Source organism: Diorhabda carinulata, chromosome 8 (assembly GCF_026250575.1).
Source record: "Diorhabda carinulata isolate Delta chromosome 8, icDioCari1.1, whole genome shotgun sequence".
Lineage (NCBI taxonomy): Eukaryota > Metazoa > Arthropoda > Insecta > Coleoptera > Chrysomelidae > Diorhabda > Diorhabda carinulata.
Window position 1 is genome coordinate 2,287,756 of NC_079467.1, and position 19,779 is coordinate 2,307,534.

Below are 19,779 nucleotides of genomic sequence, written 5' to 3' on the forward strand. Positions count from 1 at the left end.
CGCTCCACGTAATGTTTACCTGAGCTCCTCTTCAGTGGTGTTCTAGACATTCTGGTAAAGAGCGTGGTAAAGCACATCAAAAACAAGAGAACAGAATTAGGTAGGCTTCTTTGTTTATTATAAGATGTCTATCTATATAATTTGTACTTCAACTTATGAATTATCATTGGGTTTATAAAGCTGCATTGCTGAGTGTCCAGCTTAATTAGAATCCAGTTCCAATAATTGAACTTTGATGATTTCCATAATCACGTTAAAAGGTTTAACATTATTGAAGATGGGAAGTTTTTAGTCCATATTCAGTTTGGTTTTTGTTATGAGTCGTTCAATTTTCATTAAATAAATTTTAAGCAGCTCTTCTTGTTTCTCTTTTGTATTTATTATCAATTTAAAACAGAAGTCATAGAAAATGAATATTTATAATGCTTTTCCAATATTGAAAACGAACCTAACTATTTTTTTTTTCAAGATCATTCCATATTTTCAAGCATACTAGATGATAGAGTTCAAATTTTCCTATAAGTCATTTTAAATGATTGAACATTTTGTGCAGCTAGTGTATTTGCAATTAATTCTGGTTTTGTTGCAGAATTTGAAGAATCAAATTATGACAACTAACTTGTGGGTAGAACAGGTAAGTTTTACTTTATTTAGAGCTAATTGAATTCAATTTTAGCTACAAGTTCAGCTACTAGCTTTAATAATTCAAGTTTGAAGAATTAAGTATGCCTCGGAAATTTAATTTTAGTAAGAAAATTTAAAAAAAAAATAAGAAACAAACATACAAATCACTGAATAAAGTTTCATATAAGCCCATCATCATCATTACGTCGTTCAATCTCTTGGATTATGGCTAGCGCTTCGTGGAATGGATTACTCCTCTTGTTGTTTTTGTTACAGTTTTTTGTGGCCCTGGTTTCGTTTATCAGCTTTCTCCCTTCTTTTCTTTTTCTATATTTTGCTTTCCAGCTTTCCTATATTTCTAGGATTCTGATATCTTCTACAATTTGGTTTCTCCAGGTATTTCTTGGTCTATCTCTACCTCTTGGCGATAAAGGTAACGATTGTAGGTTTTCTTCTCACGATGTGTCTGGCCCAATTTAGTCTTTATGCTTATATACACTTTAATTATATTTTCTCCTCTCAGTTCTTTTTCTATTTCTTCATTTTCCTTCAATATTTTGCCCCATCTCTTGTAATATTTGGTCCGAGTATAGTCAGATGGTCAGATCTTCTTCGTCCTTTGTATTTATGACTGTTACTTCCATAGTGTACGCAATCACTGGCCTTATTAATATTTTATATGTTTCTATTTTATTCTTTTTACTAATATTCTTGCTTTTGAGTTATTTTTTATTTTCTCCAAATGTTTTATATCCTTTTTGTACTCTCTCTCTCTTATTTTTTCTTTAGACGTGTGTCCTATTCTTAGTCCTAGATAATTGAACGAGTATCAAATACGTATTTCTGTATCATTAGATGGTCCATTCCTCTTTTGTCTTGTTATCTTCATGTATTTGGTTTTTTTCTTGGTATATTTCTAGACTGACTTTTCTTGCTTCTGTTTCCCGTTTGTTGATTATCCTCATTAGTTTTCTTGTTTTAGCCAATATTGTTTTATCGTCTGCATATGCTACAGCTACAGTAATTTTGATTTTCTTATTACGTTTTCCAAGATCATATTAAACCGGGTCGTCTTTTTTGACTCCTTTATTTATTTTTATTTCTTCTGTTAGTGCACCCAGATATCTTACTTGGGCTTTCGTGTTTGTAATATAATCAATATAATATCATTTATTGAGTCAAACGCGCTTTTTCAATCTATTAAATGATTTCTCATGTTTTTTGGACTATTTCGTCCATTTTGTGGATTGCGTTAATTGCGGATCGTCTTGGTCTGAACTCATTTTGAAAATTTTCCAGTATACTTTCTGCGTACGAGTTTTCTATTCATTAAGTTGGGAGTTCTTGTAATGTTAAGAAGTGTTAAGTTTTGACAGTCCTCTTTTTTGTGTATTGGTATAATTATAACTGTATTCCTTTCCTCTGGGATCTTGTTTTGTTCACAGATTGTTTTGTTGAGTTGATTAATTTGTTTTGGTATTTGTTTTCTCCATATTTTAACGACTAAGCTTCAATTACATTATTCCCAGGGATTTTTTTATTTCTTCTTTTACCTCATAAACTAGATGAAACACCATTTGTGCTAACAGTACTTTCATCAGAAAAAATTTATCGATCCATGAAGATTTCTGTTTACTAAATACAAACTAAAACTACAACCGCCTTGGCAGTTTTAGTTACAAATATTAGTATTTGATTTGTGGAATAAACAAAAATAATTAAAAATTACAGTCAACAGTTTTTTTCTATTTGGTTTAAGGGTATGAATGTCCACTCTAAACAACTTATTTTAATAACTTTTTGTAGTATTTGCCTTATAAAAGACACTTTATATCAGAGAAAAATTAGTTTTTGAAAATTTCCGTGTACTCAATTTTTCAAAGCTATAATTATGTTAAAAATTTATCTTCAACTAAGTATTTATATCCGGAAACGGATATAAATTGAATTTCCTCGTAAATTCTAATCTTGAAAATGTGTAGTTTGTTTTGCATAACTATAAATTGTTCAGCCTTTCCGTAGTCACTGTTACTGAAGATACGACCCTTGAGACAAGATGATGCGAACCATAATTTGCATATTTTAATTTCGATTCATAAATACAGTTAACAATTCGGAATAATTGAATAAGAGTATCAATAATAATTCGATTATCAATCTGCTACTAACTCAATACAGAAGATGAAAAATCTGTTTCATGGTCAACGAAAATTTTTATGCTACAATTTAGATTGCGACTAAATCGTTAAAGCTCCAGAAAAACGACAATCAATAAGTCTTTTGTCTCATGGACAGAATTCACCCTCACCATTAATAATATTTTGATATTTTATTCTGGAAGTGTAGAACTCATTATCTTAGATAGTTTATTTGCTGTGATCAACGTTTAAGTTTGTTTAAGCAATGATAAAAACTAATACGAACGCTGAAGCATGAAAAGTCCACAAATTCTTATAAAAAACTGCAAAGAGAATTTGGAGGAAGTGGAAGACATCGTGATTATATAATATGTGTGTTTATACAACTTTATATGAGGATTTAAGATCGAAGAATCTTCTTTCCAAATAGAATGAAGAATTGATATTTAGGTGAAATGAAAAGAATTCTGTGCAGTATTTCTAAATCAAACCAACGGTCATCTGAGCTTCTTCGACAATTTGGAAGAGAAAAACGAGCCACAGTGATTATTGAACTGTTATCACATATTTTTGCAGCCTCGACTATTTTTATCCATTGTTCTTTGTTCTGCATCTGTTTGTTCCAGTTTATGCATATCTTGTACAATCTGATCTTTCCATTCATGTTTTGGTCTATCAGGCAATCTTTTCTCGTTCGGTTTCCATTTTCTGATTTTCCTTGTACCCTGCCATTTTTCCATTCTTTTAATGTGCCCGTACAATCTTTTTGCTGTAATTGTATTTACCATATCTTCATTTTCTAATATATAATTTCATAGTTCATAAGTCCTCTATACTATTACTTCCAGCTTTCACTGGTCCGTGAATTTTCCTAATTATTCTCTTCTCATATATTCTTAGTTACTCTTTGTCTTAATTTGGTTACTCTGTATTATAGTTTTGTTTCGTTTTCTGTGCCATTTTTATTGCTTATCCTAAGTACTTAAAGGTGTCGACTACTTCGAAGATGAGGTCATTTATATGCCCTGTTTCTTGATTGCGAAATTCCTTCTTTCTTTCCATTTCCATATATTCTTCTGATTTATTCTCAATCCTATTTTTCCTGCCTCTCTTACAATTTTTTTAATGTGTTTTCTAGACTCTTTCAGTCTCTTGCTAATAGAACTAAATCATCAGCATACATTATTACTTGTATTGATTTATTAGTGATACAAACAATCCCGCCGAGAGTCCGTCACTCTCCTTACCCTAGCATTTATTTCAAATTCCGCAGATTATCCTTGTCCTAGAATTTAGCATAGTCAATTTCACCAATCGTATCAACTTTTGGGGTACTTGTAGTTTTTCCATGTCCTTTATAATCGTCCTCCTTTTTAGACTATCAAATGCTTGTTTGTAATCGAAGAATAGCATTAATAGCATTAAGCAAACTAATAACTCTATAATTACTACATTTGTTGGGATTTCTTTCCTTCAGTATTGGTTTAATCAATCCAGTAGAGCGCTCTCTTGGTATTGCTTCTGTTTCTCATACTCTTTCTATGATCTTGAATATTTTGTAACTTAGGTTATCTCCCCCAGATTCTATTAGTTCATTCAGTATTTCCTCTGGTCCTCCTGTTTTATTCTGTTTCAGTTTGTTGATTATGTCATTACATTCCGCTTCCGTTAGTTTTTCTTCATTTTCTAGTATGGTACCATTGTCACTTGTATCATCTTCTCCGTATTCACTTTCTTCATTAATATTTGTTGTATTTCGTCTTCTATTTTGTATCTTTAATTTTTTATGTACATTCCTTGTCAAACTAATCGTTATTTTTTCTAAAATCTTTTGTGCCAACAACTTTCTGCTTTGCATTTATAACACTTTTCTTAATCTCTTCTCATCGCTCGTCAATAGTATCTTTTTCTTTGCTCTTTTGTAGTTGTTTTCTTTTCTCTATTCTTCCCCCCTCGTTTTCAGTTTCTGAATATTCCGCTTTTTGCTTTTTATCGTCTTGTTTACTATATTTATCATTCTTCATTTAATATAGATTATTACTAAGTGATGATCAATCTCAACACCTGTTTCTTTGTATAGTCTCACATCTTGTATCATTTTTGATCTTTTTTTTGTTATTAAGACGTGATCTATTTGGTTTCCCTTGGTACTTCCTGGTATAATCCACGTAGTTTTATGTTTTTTCTTATTTATAATTATTGTTAAGGTCTCCGTAGCGTTGTTGTTTCAAGAAAATAAAAAAACACCACGTTGTAGGGTGAGTTTTTCTCGACAAAAAAGGTCCCCTATAATTTTTTTGTGAAAGCTATGGTTTTCTCACAAAAATTTTGTAAATCTATCAAATCGTGTTTCTAAGGCTATCAAATTTATAAATACCTTCTATAGACGCATGAAATTACTTTCGTAGAATGATTATTTCTGTTTGTTTAAGCAACCAATTGAAAATTCTGAACAAGTTTCGAATTTTCGGAATTCAGGGGCGGCAAATTTTGGTAAAAACTAAATATAATTAACAAATTATACCAACTATTGATAGAATTTTGAAAATTCATTTTAAAAAAACTTTTAAAATAAAATAATGCAGGAAGCATAATTAAAATTCAAATTGTATACAATTCCTGAACAATGCTTAGTAATTTCAATCCGAGATAATTCAAATTCTTATATGGTCTGGATTTAGACATAGCCTAGGGCGGCGGAATTCAGGGGGCGGTCCATCACCTTGCCTCGGTACCACGGTAAACTTACAAGGTTGTCTTGGAGGGTGGGACAAATTGCGGATAGCCCAGGGGTGGCAAATTTTCAAATCCGCCTTAAAGAAAAGGTAGAGAATCCAAGTATATAATATTGTTATTAATCAGACGAAAACAGCAAGAATTTGAAGGTTAATATTATCATTAAGAACAGCGTATATCATTAGAGATTAATTAGAGAAAATCCTATATTGAATCCGGTTCAAATTGAGTTGATGATATCGCTCAGTTTAGAAAGTTTTTGTGGAGTTTATTTTGAAGACGATCCTTCAAGCTCATAAGGAATTTTGTGAATTTTGGCACCTTGAGTGTACCAAGCGTGTACATTGCTATTAAGGTACAAACACGAGCTTAGCATTTGTATTTCATTGTGGTTTATTCCACAGAAAACTTAAGATTGGTTATAACGGTATCATTGCTGTTTATTGTTGATGATATCCTCAATAAGAAGTCGAAAGAGGGAACACTTGATTTAATATTCAGTGCTGTTTATAATCAAGTAACTAGATGTTTTTCCATAAAGGTGATTGACTTGTCATGATTTAAATCAGATAAAAAGCAAATAGTCCAGGCAATTTAGGAAAAATCGCTTAGTTTTCTACGATATGTGTGAAACTTTGTATTTTGGTGAAAAGTGTGTACAATGACATATCTTTATCTGTGGTGTGATATAATTTTTTATCATTTTTATCATTTTTTGCTCATAGCTTCGTTACTGCTGACTTTACATAAAAAAACTTCAATCCTTTTTTTCTTGTCCTACAAAAGTAGATGTTGCACGTTGAAAAATATTAATTAGTGCAAGAGATAAACGAAAATAACAATGACTATTGTTGTTTATGGATAAACAATTATAAAGGAGTTTAGTTATTGTCATTGAGTCTTGTAATTGTGCCAAAATATTCTGAACTGGAGATTGTACGTTTAATGGTTCATGACTTATGACTTTATAAACAAATAAACAGTAATAACACAAAACTTGGTCTATGCGTTGAATGTGGTTGTGCTGATTTTTTGATTAATAGATTTCATTATTTTATGTAGGAAGTCGAAGTTCATTTATAAAAATATAGAATCTACTAATCAAAAAATCAGCACGACCACATTCTACGCATAGACCAAGTTTTGTGTTATTACTGTTTATTTGTTTATAAAGTCATGAGTCATGAATCATTAAACGTACAATCTCTAGCTTTTGCCCACGCTTTTTTCCATAGTTCAGAATATTTTGGCACAATTACAAGACTCAATGACAATAACTAAACTCCTTTATAATTGTTTATCTATAAACAACAATAGTCATTGTTATTTTCGTTTATCTCTTGAACTAATTAGTATTTTTCAACTTGCAACATCTACTTTTGTAGGTCTTTTCATGACAAGAAAAAAAGGTTTAAACTTTTTTTATGTAAAGTCACCAGTAACGAAGCTATAAGGAAAAAATCATATCGTGGAAAACTTATCAAAATGATGATTTTTGGGCTATCTCGTCTGGACTAAAATATTGATTGCAAACTGCGAATTATAAGTTCAATTCGTGTCACAAGTATAAAATTCGTGCTGGAAAAAATTATTGTTTTACTTGTCATGCGATGTTAGCCTTGTAAAGCCAAAGAATCATCGAATAGGGTGCAAATCGCCAGACATTGTTAACATAATATTAAAACACTAATTCGATCAAAATTAGATTCCAGACCATTTGTGTTTACGACACTCAACAATTAGCTGACCATGAAAATTGAATGGTGTGCTCGCTGTATGCTTGGGATATAATGAATCACTATTCCTTTCGGATGTTGTCATTGTCTTTTTTGAAACGTTATTCATAAAAACGCGAGAGTGGATTTTTTTTTGTGAAGGTGTACACTTTTGTCATATTCATTTAGCAGTTTTATACAGGTACATTCAATTAAAATTCATTGTTTCTATATTTTCCTCTACGTCGCAATAAAACAAAGAAAATAGGTTTTAATTGTCTGATAAAGGATGAGGGTTCAAATCACCATCCAAAAGGCAATCCTGTACTTTTCAATATAAGTTTATTTTATCAGGAGTTTAATAATTTAAGCCTAACATAATATAACATAGAGAGAAAGATTATAACTGGAAAAAACTGTGATTATTTTCTAATTGATTCTCCTTCTATTTACAAACTGTTTGATTGAAGCATCTATGCCACTATATAAATATTTATACACCGTTTAATTTCATCCTTCAGCTTTGCGATCAAAATATACTCTGACGGAGCTAGATGCAGGCCATTTGGTGGGTGTTCAACACAGTAGTGATGGAAAGATAATCAGTGTGGGCTAGACCATTCTCATAAAGCAAGCGCACACCTCGGCTGATTTTGTTACAACCTATATTTTTTTTACCCAAATGTCAATTTCTTAAAGTCAATCACAGAGATACTCTCGCCAGTCAAAAAATTTTAACTATCACTTTTTAGGTGATTTTCTTGACCTTTCCTTTTTTGTCATGGGCTCTTCTTTCTGATTGAATGACACTTTTTTGGTTCTCACGGAAAAGCTCTAAAAATCGCTCACAATACTCTATTCGACAGTGTTCTGCAGTCCTCTGATTATTTGAGGCATCTACCTTGAACTAATTTTTGTTTTATTTAAATGTTCATGTAGGATCCTTAGAACAATTGTTTTGGAACTACCAGTTTGTGCTGTAATTTCTTCTGTTTTCAAGCGACGTTCACCTAGAGTAATTTTTTCCACTAATTCAACTTTTTTTGGAACAGTCAACGTCAAGAGGACTTCCCTCACGTGGATAATTTTCTAATGATACTCGTCCCCAACGAAATAACTTTTTAAATTGTAATCAAAAGTAACCGTAAACACCCTCCATTTTGTTTTTGATGCAAGTTGGTGTTGATCCTTCTTTAGTCAATAATTTTATGACAGCGCGAAATTCAATTTGAGGCAGCTTCCAAAAAAGCTCGATTGAATGGTGGTTAAAACTCTCGTGAAATAAAATGAATCTGAGCAGTAAATGTAAACTTTGTGTTGAGCTTTTTGAGCTCACGGACCTGCACTACGTATAGGAAAAAGATCGAAAGAAAAGATTTAGGAATTAAAATTTTGGATGAAATCTTTTGAAACACTTTTGATATGTTTGTAATAAAAATTGATTACTTAACCAAAAATTACAAATAAACGATAGTCAGAAATTATGAGTTCTTTTATTTAAATCATATCTAGAAAGCCCAACAAATAAGTTCAGAGATTTAATTATTTCAATTTATTCAAAAGATATGATTATTTTTATGTTTCAAATATTTTCATCCACTAAAATTCACCTTTTTACAAAAGTATACCCACGAAAGTATATATTTACTATTGAAAAATAATTAAACTCAGGATCTCTTAAGAGAAAGCGAGAGAAATATATAGTTTGTCTCTGTTACCCTTAGGCTGGGACCACACTTTAGACACGGTACGTCACTGGCTAGCGTATTCTGTGCCTTACATATTTCATTATAGGATAATGTCTTTAATTTACAAGACACTTCATATCGCAAGTTACGTCAACTTTGAAGAAGAGGTGTTTCAAATCTATGGCAAACATTTATGTCGAAGAAGGCGGGCTTTTGTTTTAGATGGAGACTTCAATCCTTATTTCCAGCAACTGATCAACTGATCAAGCTAAAAGAGATAGAATAAGCTATTGGCATGAGAACGCAACTATCATATTACTGAAGAATTATGGAAGAACAATCAACATCTTCTCGGCAATCTTGAAAACGCTTCAGCCACTCAAAAACTATTGGACGCAACAAATATTCATTGCTTTATACTTTTTCCAATAAATTTTAAGTTTCAGTAGCATTTTGCTCAAGTTTAATGTGAAATTTCCCAGGAATCTGTTGCTTTATCTTACCTCGATCATTTAAACGACAAAACAAAAAACAGCCCCTATACAAAAGAAGCGAACGGCTATACTGGTTTGTCTACAGACACGTTATAGATATTAGCTCGTTGGGTTCTGTGCTATTCACTTTGGGTCAAAAGTTCCTCCGGATGAACATATCCCAAGCATTATTGATGCGGTTTAAGCACAATAAGCGGGATTTTTTGCGTTGAACATAACCGTAGATAAAACCTAAGTCCCCACTATAATTTTGAAAGAAAAGAAACAGTCAAGAAGTTGAATTATATAGAACGAACCTGTTCCTAAAAAGGCGATATTCGATAAGTTATTGCGATGGTTTTTTGGGATTACAAAAAAGCAACTGCATTTGAGGTAAACGATGGATTTATTCAACAGAAGCGATTATTTCCTGTTTCCTGTTTTTGGTTTTCGTCAATGTTCGAAAACAGAGCAGCAATAAGGTTAACAGTAACCTATTGAGGAGAAACGATGATTCCAATAAAAGCTATTGAAGAAAAACTTAACACCTTTGAAAGAAAAGAAAATATAGACCAGAAAAATTTGGATGAAGTACAATATAAAATCCAAATGAACGCTGAACTTGGAGAAATCTTAAATGAGGACACAATCACCAGATATTTAAAATGGCAGCGAATACTGCTAGGACACATAAAACGAATGAAAATAATAATGAAGTTGAATAACTAACAGATTGGAAACCCTTAGGAAACCGGCCCATAGGTAGACCAGAAAACCAATGAAAAAGTCAAGTAACAAGAGATCTGAAGAAAATAAAAGTCCGTGGATGGATCAGAAGAAAAAAGCCAAAACATGCAATAAATATTCAAAATAAAAATGATGTGTTGTTTCTTTGTTAGGTAGGAATCTTTTCAGACAACCCTCGTAGATAATTTTTATCAATAATAGATCAAAGAATAACAATGTTTCTATAACATTCATATACAGTTATTTAACATCAGCTTAAATTATTTCTGAAAAATGGGAACTTCGAATTTCCGAATAGTTTTATTTATGAATCGTCTGGGAATCAAATATCGATGCATTCTATATATTCAAATATAATTTATCTTGTTGATTTTTCGTTTTTCCCAGTGATGTTTGGTTTAGATAAATATTTAACAAGGTTCGAATTAAATGAATGCTACGGAATGGGAGTGGATAGGATTTTGAAAGGAAGTAATGGAATATGACTCAACGCGTTATCCTCTGAGAGTGACGGTCGACATGACGTCTAATTTAGGGCATTTAGGTCAGGTTAATTGGGGTAGTGAGACTTCGGATTCAGGTTCAACACACCCTATTCTGACTAAATGGTAATTTGTCATGAACTTGATACATAAAATTCATCGCCGAAGCTTCTAAACCGTAATAATTTGAATAAACTGATTCAAATTTGGACCATTTGTTATAAAACATCACTAAATAAGCCGTGTGACTGACACACAGATCGCTGAGGCTTTAAAGATATCAGAAGGCAGTGTGTTTACAAATATCCATGAACATTTGACCTTGAGAAAGCTTTTTCAAAGTGGGTGCCGCTTCTACTCACACTCGATCAAAAACAACGACGTGTTGAGTCAGAACAGTGTTTGGCCATGTCTACACGTAATAGATCAGATTTTTTTGCGTCGATATGTAACAATGGATGAAACGTGAATTCATCACTTCGTTCCGGTACCAAAACGATAATCATTTGAGTGGATTGCAGCTGCTGAACCACGTCCAAAGCGTCCAAATGCACAACAGTCTGCTGGAAAGGTTATGGCTCCAGTATTTTGGGATGCGCAAGGAATTTTGTTCATCGACTATCACCAAATATTAGAGGCAATCAATAGCGAATACCACATAGAGTTGTTGGATCGTTTGAATGCAAAAACGGCCTTCCTCATATGTCGAAGAAAAAACTACTGTTTAACGACGACAATGAAAAAGCAATTGCTGAAACTGACGGCATCGAGAAGTTAGGGAATGATAGTATTGCCCTTGAAGAAGATAACATTGATGAGTAAAATCGATTTTTGGTAAAAAATGTGTTTTTCTTTGTTAGTCAAACGACTTATTGAGTGATTGGTTGCAAACTGAAATTTATTAAATAAACTAAGGACCAGACTAAAAACATTTAGCTTTGTCATGGGGCTAATCTAGCAATACTATAGTTGAATTGATTTTTTACAAGATTAAGTCCTCAATTTAGTCAAATAGGAACCGGATTGAGCTAAGAACGGCGTATTTGAATATAGAATTAATAATATTTTGAAAATCTGCCCAGTTAAGTAGCATTTTATATACAATAATAAAATTCTTTAACAAATTCTGCGCATACTTTATATCACTCGATGATATCGATTTGATTTCAGTTAGCAAGTGATTGTGCATTTATTTGCATTGTAAAATATTGAGCACTTAACTAATTCTGAACGTGGAGTAGGTTAAAGGTCGTGCTTCGCGTTCCTATGTGGATAGATTAGAAAATTCAAGAACATTATTCACAATCGTTTTTGTTGACATAGTTTCACGATTTGATCAATCGAAAAGCTCATTGTGAAGCATATGAAACTATTTTAACTGAATTTGTAAGAGAAAGTACTATAAATATGTAGTTATACCAAACATTAACAATTTGTTAAGAAAGTAACCCAACATGACAACTACCTTAGTTTGATTTTTTCGTAAAACTCAGTATTTTTTTTTTCAAATTTGAATTTCTGGATCTTTTTCAGTCATGGTACGACTACAAATTACGATGGGAACCCAAGGAATATGGTGGTGTTCAAATGCTACATGTTCCATCGGATCATATTTGGCGACCAGATATAGTACTATATAACAAGTACGTTAAAGAGTAGAAGTTGAGTAGAAAAAAATCTGTACAGCCGTTAACTTCACACTTTCTCCATCTGTATATATCATACCTTTTGTTATGTTCCCATTTCCTAACATCTGCATGGTCCGTTTTGTTTTTTGTTACTTCCAATATTTCACACGATGAAAACTTCTATAAAGTTACAAATAATCATAATTATGCGGACTTAGATAATATATTCCAAAATAAAATTGTACAAAAGCACAGATATATATTATACGAAGTTGTAAAATAATTTGGGGTTAAAATAAATTAGTCAAATTGTCTTTTGAGTACCAAGTACGTATGCATTTGGTATTTATATGTTTTAAGGACAAACCTGACCCTTCCAAGGGGTTACTTACGATAAAATACTATCCCTAATGATTTATTTTCCAATATTTTTGTTTGGAAGTGTCTTGTCAAATGTTCTTTATCTTTATTACAAATAAATTGTGGATTTTTTCTATCATAGCTCTATTATATCTGTTTATAATTGTATCCTAGACTACGAAACCATCCCCAAATTAACTTGTTAAATGACCCATCGTGAAGAACATTCAATTGGAGGTTACGGTACCAGAAAATAACTTTCTCTCTTATTGAATTGACTTTCTCTGGTATTAACGGGCAATGAAACTAATTATTTCGATTATTGAGAAGATAGATAGTTGAAGAAACTACAAGGGCTGCGAAAAAAGAAATGATTTATTATTATTAATGACTTTTGGTTCTTCGCGAAAACTGCTTTCGCATTTCTACATTTTCAGTGCATTCAGAGACGTTTAAGATTCATTGCTTTCCTTACTGATAAATTTGAGGCTATTTTAGAGTGATTTATGTCAATATAAGACGTTTCCGATTTTTGAGGAACCGCAAAATGTGGTTTCTATCGCAATAATCATCGTTGTGATACACCGAAACAGAAAAAGTGATTAAACCACGTCGCCAAGCGTTTAACCATGTAACTTCCATTTTAGATTTTTGTGTAACTTCCAAAAACTCTTCTTTAGGGTCCCAAAAAACAAAAAATATACGAGTTTTAAAGGAGATTTAAGGGGTTAGTAACGGTTGTAAAGGTAAAAAATGACGCATAATTGAATATTTTTTTTCTTGTTAATTTTATTATAATTGCATACAAAACTTTTTGTTTATAATTTTTTGATAATAAAGTGTTAGAAAAATTATTTTTTTTTTTATTTTCTTTCTTCGACATCAATTTATAGAGGTTGCCAAAGCTGAGACTGCGAAAATTATAGCCTAAAACGAAAAATTAGAGAATGTTTTTAAAGAGGAAGGTAGTTTATATCATAATTTATCATCTTTGAATAAAAAAAAATAAAAAGAAAACAAACTGGCAGCTGTTGATAAAAATATGTAAGACTTTTTTTCAATTTTCTCGCAATTACAGTAAAGTACAATAAATCAAATGAAAATTACAAAGAACTAAGAAAATCTGTCGATCGTTCCAAACACGCGTGCGCACTCGAAATATTTCAACTTACTTATTATTTCGAATTTCGCTATGAAATTCTAGGAAATGTTTTTTGAAAGTGAAAGGATTTGAGAAATGTGAAGAAAATAATTTTTTTTGAAATTAAAAACCGGTATTAGTTCGTTAAATGAAAATTTTCAAGCTTCCCCATCTTTTTTAAAAGATATTTGAAAAATCAATGCAAAATTCACAGCGGGAAACATAGCATAGTTTGAATTTACTGGGACGATCCCTTTGAATAATAGCAGGGCGTTGAAAATGAGTGTTTTTTGTTAGTTTTTCAAGAGTTTCAATCGACTCTAGCATCTTAATTGTTAAAAATTGAAAACCTATACCCTGCGCGAATTAAGTATACATATTGTTACGAACAAGCTCGTGAAATGGGTCCTTAGACCGACCCTGTACAACTACAGTGGAATTTTAAAATTCGGTTATTTTGCGTGGCGCCTTTAATCTTTTTTATATACGAGGTTATATTGGAAAATTCTTAGCCCACTATAGAACCCAACAAAATTTCAATGCCAAAATATTTTATTACTCAACATATTCTCCACTTTTTATTGGATACATTTATTACAACGAATCTGCAACACCTCCTCGTTGGAAGAAAATTTACGACTTTTTAAACTTTTTATCAGTTGAGGAAAGAGATGATAGTCGGACGGAGCCAAATCTGGTGTATTAGGGGGGAGTTCTAGTTATTCAAACCCTAAATCACGAATTTTTTGCATGGAAACATGAGATTTGTGTGCAGGGACGTTGTCCTGCAAAAACAAAACACCTTTGGATAGCTTTCCGTGTATTTTCTCTCTAATTTATTCCCGTAGAGTGGTCAGTAATGTCTAATAGTAATCTCCAATTATTGTCCTACCGTTATCCAAAAAATCAATCATAATTACTCCATGGCAATCTCAAAAAATTGAAGTAAGAACTTTTACAGCAAATTTTTGGACACGAAACTTCTTAGGTCTTGGAGAATCAGAGTGTCGCTATTCCATCGATTGTTGCTTTAGTTTTGGATCATAGAAATGTATCCAAGTCTCATCCATAGTAAGTATTCGGTTTAAGAAGTCTACGTCATTTTCAAATCGAGCACAGATCGAACGCGATGCTCCTACCCTTGCACGCTTTTAGTCAAGATTGAAACATTTGGGGATCCATTTTGCAGCAATTCTTCTCATGTCCAAATTGACGTGAACTATAGGATGAACGCGTTCGTATGAAATATTCAATGCTTCAGATATTCGTTTTAGCCCAATTCGACGATCTGTTAAAATCATGTCATGAACTGCGTCGATATTTTCGGGGACTGACACAGAAACTGGCCTTCCCGATCGGTCATCATATTCAATGGAAAATTTACCTCTTTTGAAGCTTGCAGTCCAATTTTTCGATTTTTACAATTTTGGTGGACATCTTTTTTCTTTTAGTTTATTGCGTAACTCTGGTTTACTTTTTTGACGCCAAACGTTACACTTACACTTCTAATAAGTTATTGTTCGTTTCTATGGTAACGCAATATTTTGTTTATGCATGGAACTGGTCTAAGCTAATTAGATATCAATTTTGAGACGTATTATCTGGTATGGTTTTGCTAAAATCTACTGCAGTATTTGATATCGAACTTGATATGCTGGGATCAACATGAAACAATTCTCCGACGCTGGGATTTGTCCAGTTTATTTCCCACTACCCTGTTCTGCAATATGTTCTGTAGCAGTAGGTGTATGTCATTACGTAAGATGTTTTTTTTTTATCTTAATCATTGTCAACAGCTTTCTTTTGCGACCAACGCGTCTTAGTACTTAATCGGTGGTGATTCTGTCAGATCAGGGTATCTTCAGGATACGTCTATAGAGCCACATCTCTCTCGAAAACGTTGCTTGCTTTTACACTAAGTTTCTGCTATTTTATACATTTTTAAACTTAAATAATTAATAATTTTTAAACACAGTTGTTGGTATGATTGATTTACTTTTCCATTTGATAAAAAAGCCGAAAAATATTCAGTTTTGATACTTGACGCTTTTTACATTTAACGCTACATGTATTTCAGATGGCGTTCTAGTATAATTCGTACCAAGTGACTGCATTTGACGCTCGAATATAGCGATTAGCGACAGCATGAAATTGCACCTTAATGTTTAGTTTCTTTCACTTCATTGGGTTTGATAAAATTTTAATCTGGTGCTTATACACCACACCTAAAGTTATATTTTGGGATTTAAATTATAGTCTACTTGCAAGTTAATCTAGTAATAATTATATTATTTCAAAACAACATTATTTCTATCAATTATTATTATCTGAAGGTCTTCATATAGTGTTTATGCGTAGATAAAAATTTCTATAACTGTACTTATAGTTCATTGAAATGTTACATTTTATGTGAAAGTTTGGAGAATGACAGGAGTTAAAGTTGAAGTCATCGTTGGCAATTCTCCTTCAAATTCATTTTCTTCCATTCATTTTGTTATTTCTATAATGTTGGTACAGGTTTCTCCAGAAAAATGAAGGTACACTGTGGAGCATAGAGGTCTGCTTTCCTGCAACCTCATATGTTTCCAAAATTTCCTTTTCATCTACAGAAAATTAATTTCATAAGAGGTTGCTGGAGGGTCCGAAGATTGAATTGGGGTTCAAATGTTTCGATGTTTTTTCCAGCCCAAATCTTCAGGATTATAGTATTTCACAAGCCATGATTGGACCTGGTGATACACTCTGAAAATAAGCTGCATCCTGTTTTGGAGGAACCGATGATTAACTGAATGAAATTTTTGATACTATCTTGATGAATAGTTTGTATCTAAAAGTGTCCAGAGAATTGTCATTGGTTCCACCGTATAAAACAAGGAAAAGACGTTCGCCAGCGAGACTGAGCAAAGGTGGATCTACTTTCTCATTCAGGAATAGCGCTGCATCATCAACTCAGGATGTTTTTCCAGAATTTTTGTGAATTTTAGTTTTAGAAAAACAGTACATTTTTTGCTATGAAATATCCATACGTTAAGGCTATAAAGCTGGTCAGATGTACGCCCTTTTGAAGGTTTTAAACAGCAAATATTTGACTTTTTCCCCCTAATATCGTGAGCAATACAAGGATGTCGATGTCCTCTGCTAGTCACGTGGCAAATTTGATAGAACAACTGAAAGAATAAAATGAGGAAGAAGAATCTTTGAGGGCTACTTACTACTACTACTACGGATTTTTTTTACCTGTTCGACATTCTTGGAAATGTACACTCCTCTTAGAAATTATTGTAAGAAAAGTAAGTTTAACATATTTTGACCGGGTTGTCATGAGCATTGACGAATCCAGTCAACTTTGGAGCATTGTAACAGCGTTTTAAATGAATGGAATTTGGAAAAAATATAAAGGAGAATATTTGTGAAAAAATCCTCTACAAAATTGATCTGAAATAATTTTTTGATAAAATCATTAGAAAAAGCTATTACGCAAAAAAGGAAATTTTTGATGAAATTTATCCACTTTTTTGCTCATAACTTTTTGAATTTTGGATTTATGACAAAAAGTTACATAAACATAATTGTAGGCAAAGCAATTTGCTACAAAATATGATTTGAAAATTTTCTTGTAACACTGATAGTTTCCCAGATATCAAGAAAAACGTATTTTAACCCCTTTTTGCAAAATGGCGACCAGGGCATAAGAGCAACAACCCCATAAACTTGAATTTAAGCTTGTATTGACCCCCCTACATTTAATATAAATATTTTGTTCCCTAAAAAATGTTAAGTTTGGCACTCAAATTGTAACATTTCAATGATTTCATGATATTCGTTTCATTTTATTAATTTTACTACAACGTTAAAAAGAAACTAAAGGTTTAAATTTTCTATAGAATTCTTATCTTTTGAATAGGCCTTATTATTCATGATTTATTGATGGTAGATACGTTCTAAACACGTTTTGAACTCCATTAAAGACGATTCTTTCCATCAAATCAAAGTAAAACACTATACGTGTTTGTAATTCAATTGGAGCACTTACATCTGACGGATAAGAGAAATCTCCTCGAATTTCCTAGATAAATAAACCTGACGGGTAAAGTTATAAATGAAAATTTGAATACAACCCATTGCAATAGATAAAATTCTCGAGCTGAACTAATTTTTGTTAAGTTAGGATATACATCAAATTTGTTTTAGTAGGTATCAAACTCAGACTTTGAGAGCTCCTTTTGCAAATTGATATTGTCGTTTTTAATTTATTTTGAGGTTGTTTCGAGCTCGCACGTTATCTTAGTATCATTTCTCTTTTTTTGGGTTTTTATTGATCGACTCCTTCACCTTTTTCTGTCTGTTATCAAATTTTTCAATCACTTTTTAATCGAAAATAAATACGAGAACTGATCCTTCTGTTTTGCCACCACCCTATTTTGGTCTACGACGAGCTATATCGTACTATAAGTTAGTGTAATTTATTTTCTTTTGCTTTGAGCATCCCAAAATACAGTTAGCGTGGCCTTCCCGGTTGAATCTTGTTTTTTAAACTTATTTGGCGGTGTCGAACTTGATGTTTAGGCTCCTCACTTTGCATTTTGGTTTAAACATATTAGTGATGGATCCAGAACTCTTGAATTGTTACAAATCATGCGAAAAAACTTTGTTTTGTCCATACCTCTGAATGTTCTCACTACCACTACACCAACACTCACGATTACAAAGTCTGACGCGCTTTTTGATAACCAAGTTATCGTCTCCAGAGATTGGAGGTAAACTTCACTTCAGTGTAATCGTGAGTGTTGGTGTATTCAGTATGAATATCACCAACGGTTCCAGAAATTCCAACTTAGTTGTCCATATCTCATTAGAGTTTGCTAGTGTGCATTTTTATCATTTTCGTGGGTGGTAGAGGTTGTTGGACGCTCTACAATACTTATCGGAGTATTATTTTTTCATTAGGCCATATGGTGCGGATTCTTCCACCAGATATTTGTGTTTTTGATTTAGGATGCGACTCTCCTGAATTTGAGCGTCTAATACACATTTAGGCTGAGATATTCTGTACATAATATGTTACAATGTGACATGGATATAGATAATTATTTAGATTCATCAGTGTTGCCATATCGCGTTTTTTATTTTGGCCACAAGCTTTCAGCGTGGTAGGACAACGACAAAATCCACAGTAATTTGGAAATATTTTTTCCAGAAAAATGTGGTTTTGTTTGAATTCACTAATATTCTATATCTGCGTTTATCCCGATTATCAGGTTTTGTCTGGTTATCTTGTTCAAATATATCAAGAAAAAAAAGTCTGGAGGCTATAACTCAAGAGATCTGTCCAGGCACTTTATTGAACTTTTTGGTTTCTCGTCCAATATAGTATCTTTGGTACTTTTGGATTATATTCTATGAAAGATTTTGCATGTCCAGACATTAATTTTCAAAGGCGTGTTTGTGGTCTCGCATACATAAATGTTCCTATATCATCTTGATTTTTGACTTACCTCCTTTATACTAAATTTTCTCACCAATAAACTTTTCCAGCGAAAAATTAATTTCAGCGTAAAAACCTCTTCGAAATCATCACATTTATTCTGTGACTATAGAGTGGGCTGTAAGGAATTTGCCCCTATTTAAGCTACTCTTACAATTCTACATTATTAAAATACTCGATTTTCCAGTCCGTTCATATTTTAAATGAGCTATGTGCTGTTTAAACCGAACAATAACGGATCTCTTAGTTTGCCCAATATACTTCCCGTCAGAACCACTACAGCTAATTTCATATATACCACTCTCAATCAATTGTTTTAATGAAGTTTAGTATACCTCCAGACTCTGAAGACGATAACTTGGTTATCGAAACCCGCATCAGACAGTATTTCAATTTTGGCGACAAACTGTTCCATTTGACATAGATAAAATAAATTGCCAAAAGTACCTGGTTGATACCGCGATGTTCTTCGGACGATACATGATTCGATAATCGATGTGGTATTAGTCAGGAAGTAGTTGTTTTTTCTTTTGAGGAAGGGTAGATAATATTTCTTCGAATT

At 32.4% G+C, this 19,779-nt stretch overlaps 1 protein-coding gene across 1 annotated transcript in view; it reads left to right on the top strand.

Annotated features, from left to right (window-relative positions):
• Window positions 1-19,779, top strand: part of LOC130896999 (acetylcholine receptor subunit alpha-like) — a 177,622-nt gene that overhangs the window by 17,610 nt on the left and 140,233 nt on the right. Inside the window, exons 2-3 of the mRNA XM_057805457.1 lie at window positions 590-634; window positions 12,137-12,246. Of these exons, the coding sequence (XP_057661440.1) occupies window positions 590-634; window positions 12,137-12,246 (155 nt within the window). The remainder of the gene's footprint in view (window positions 1-589; window positions 635-12,136; window positions 12,247-19,779) is intronic.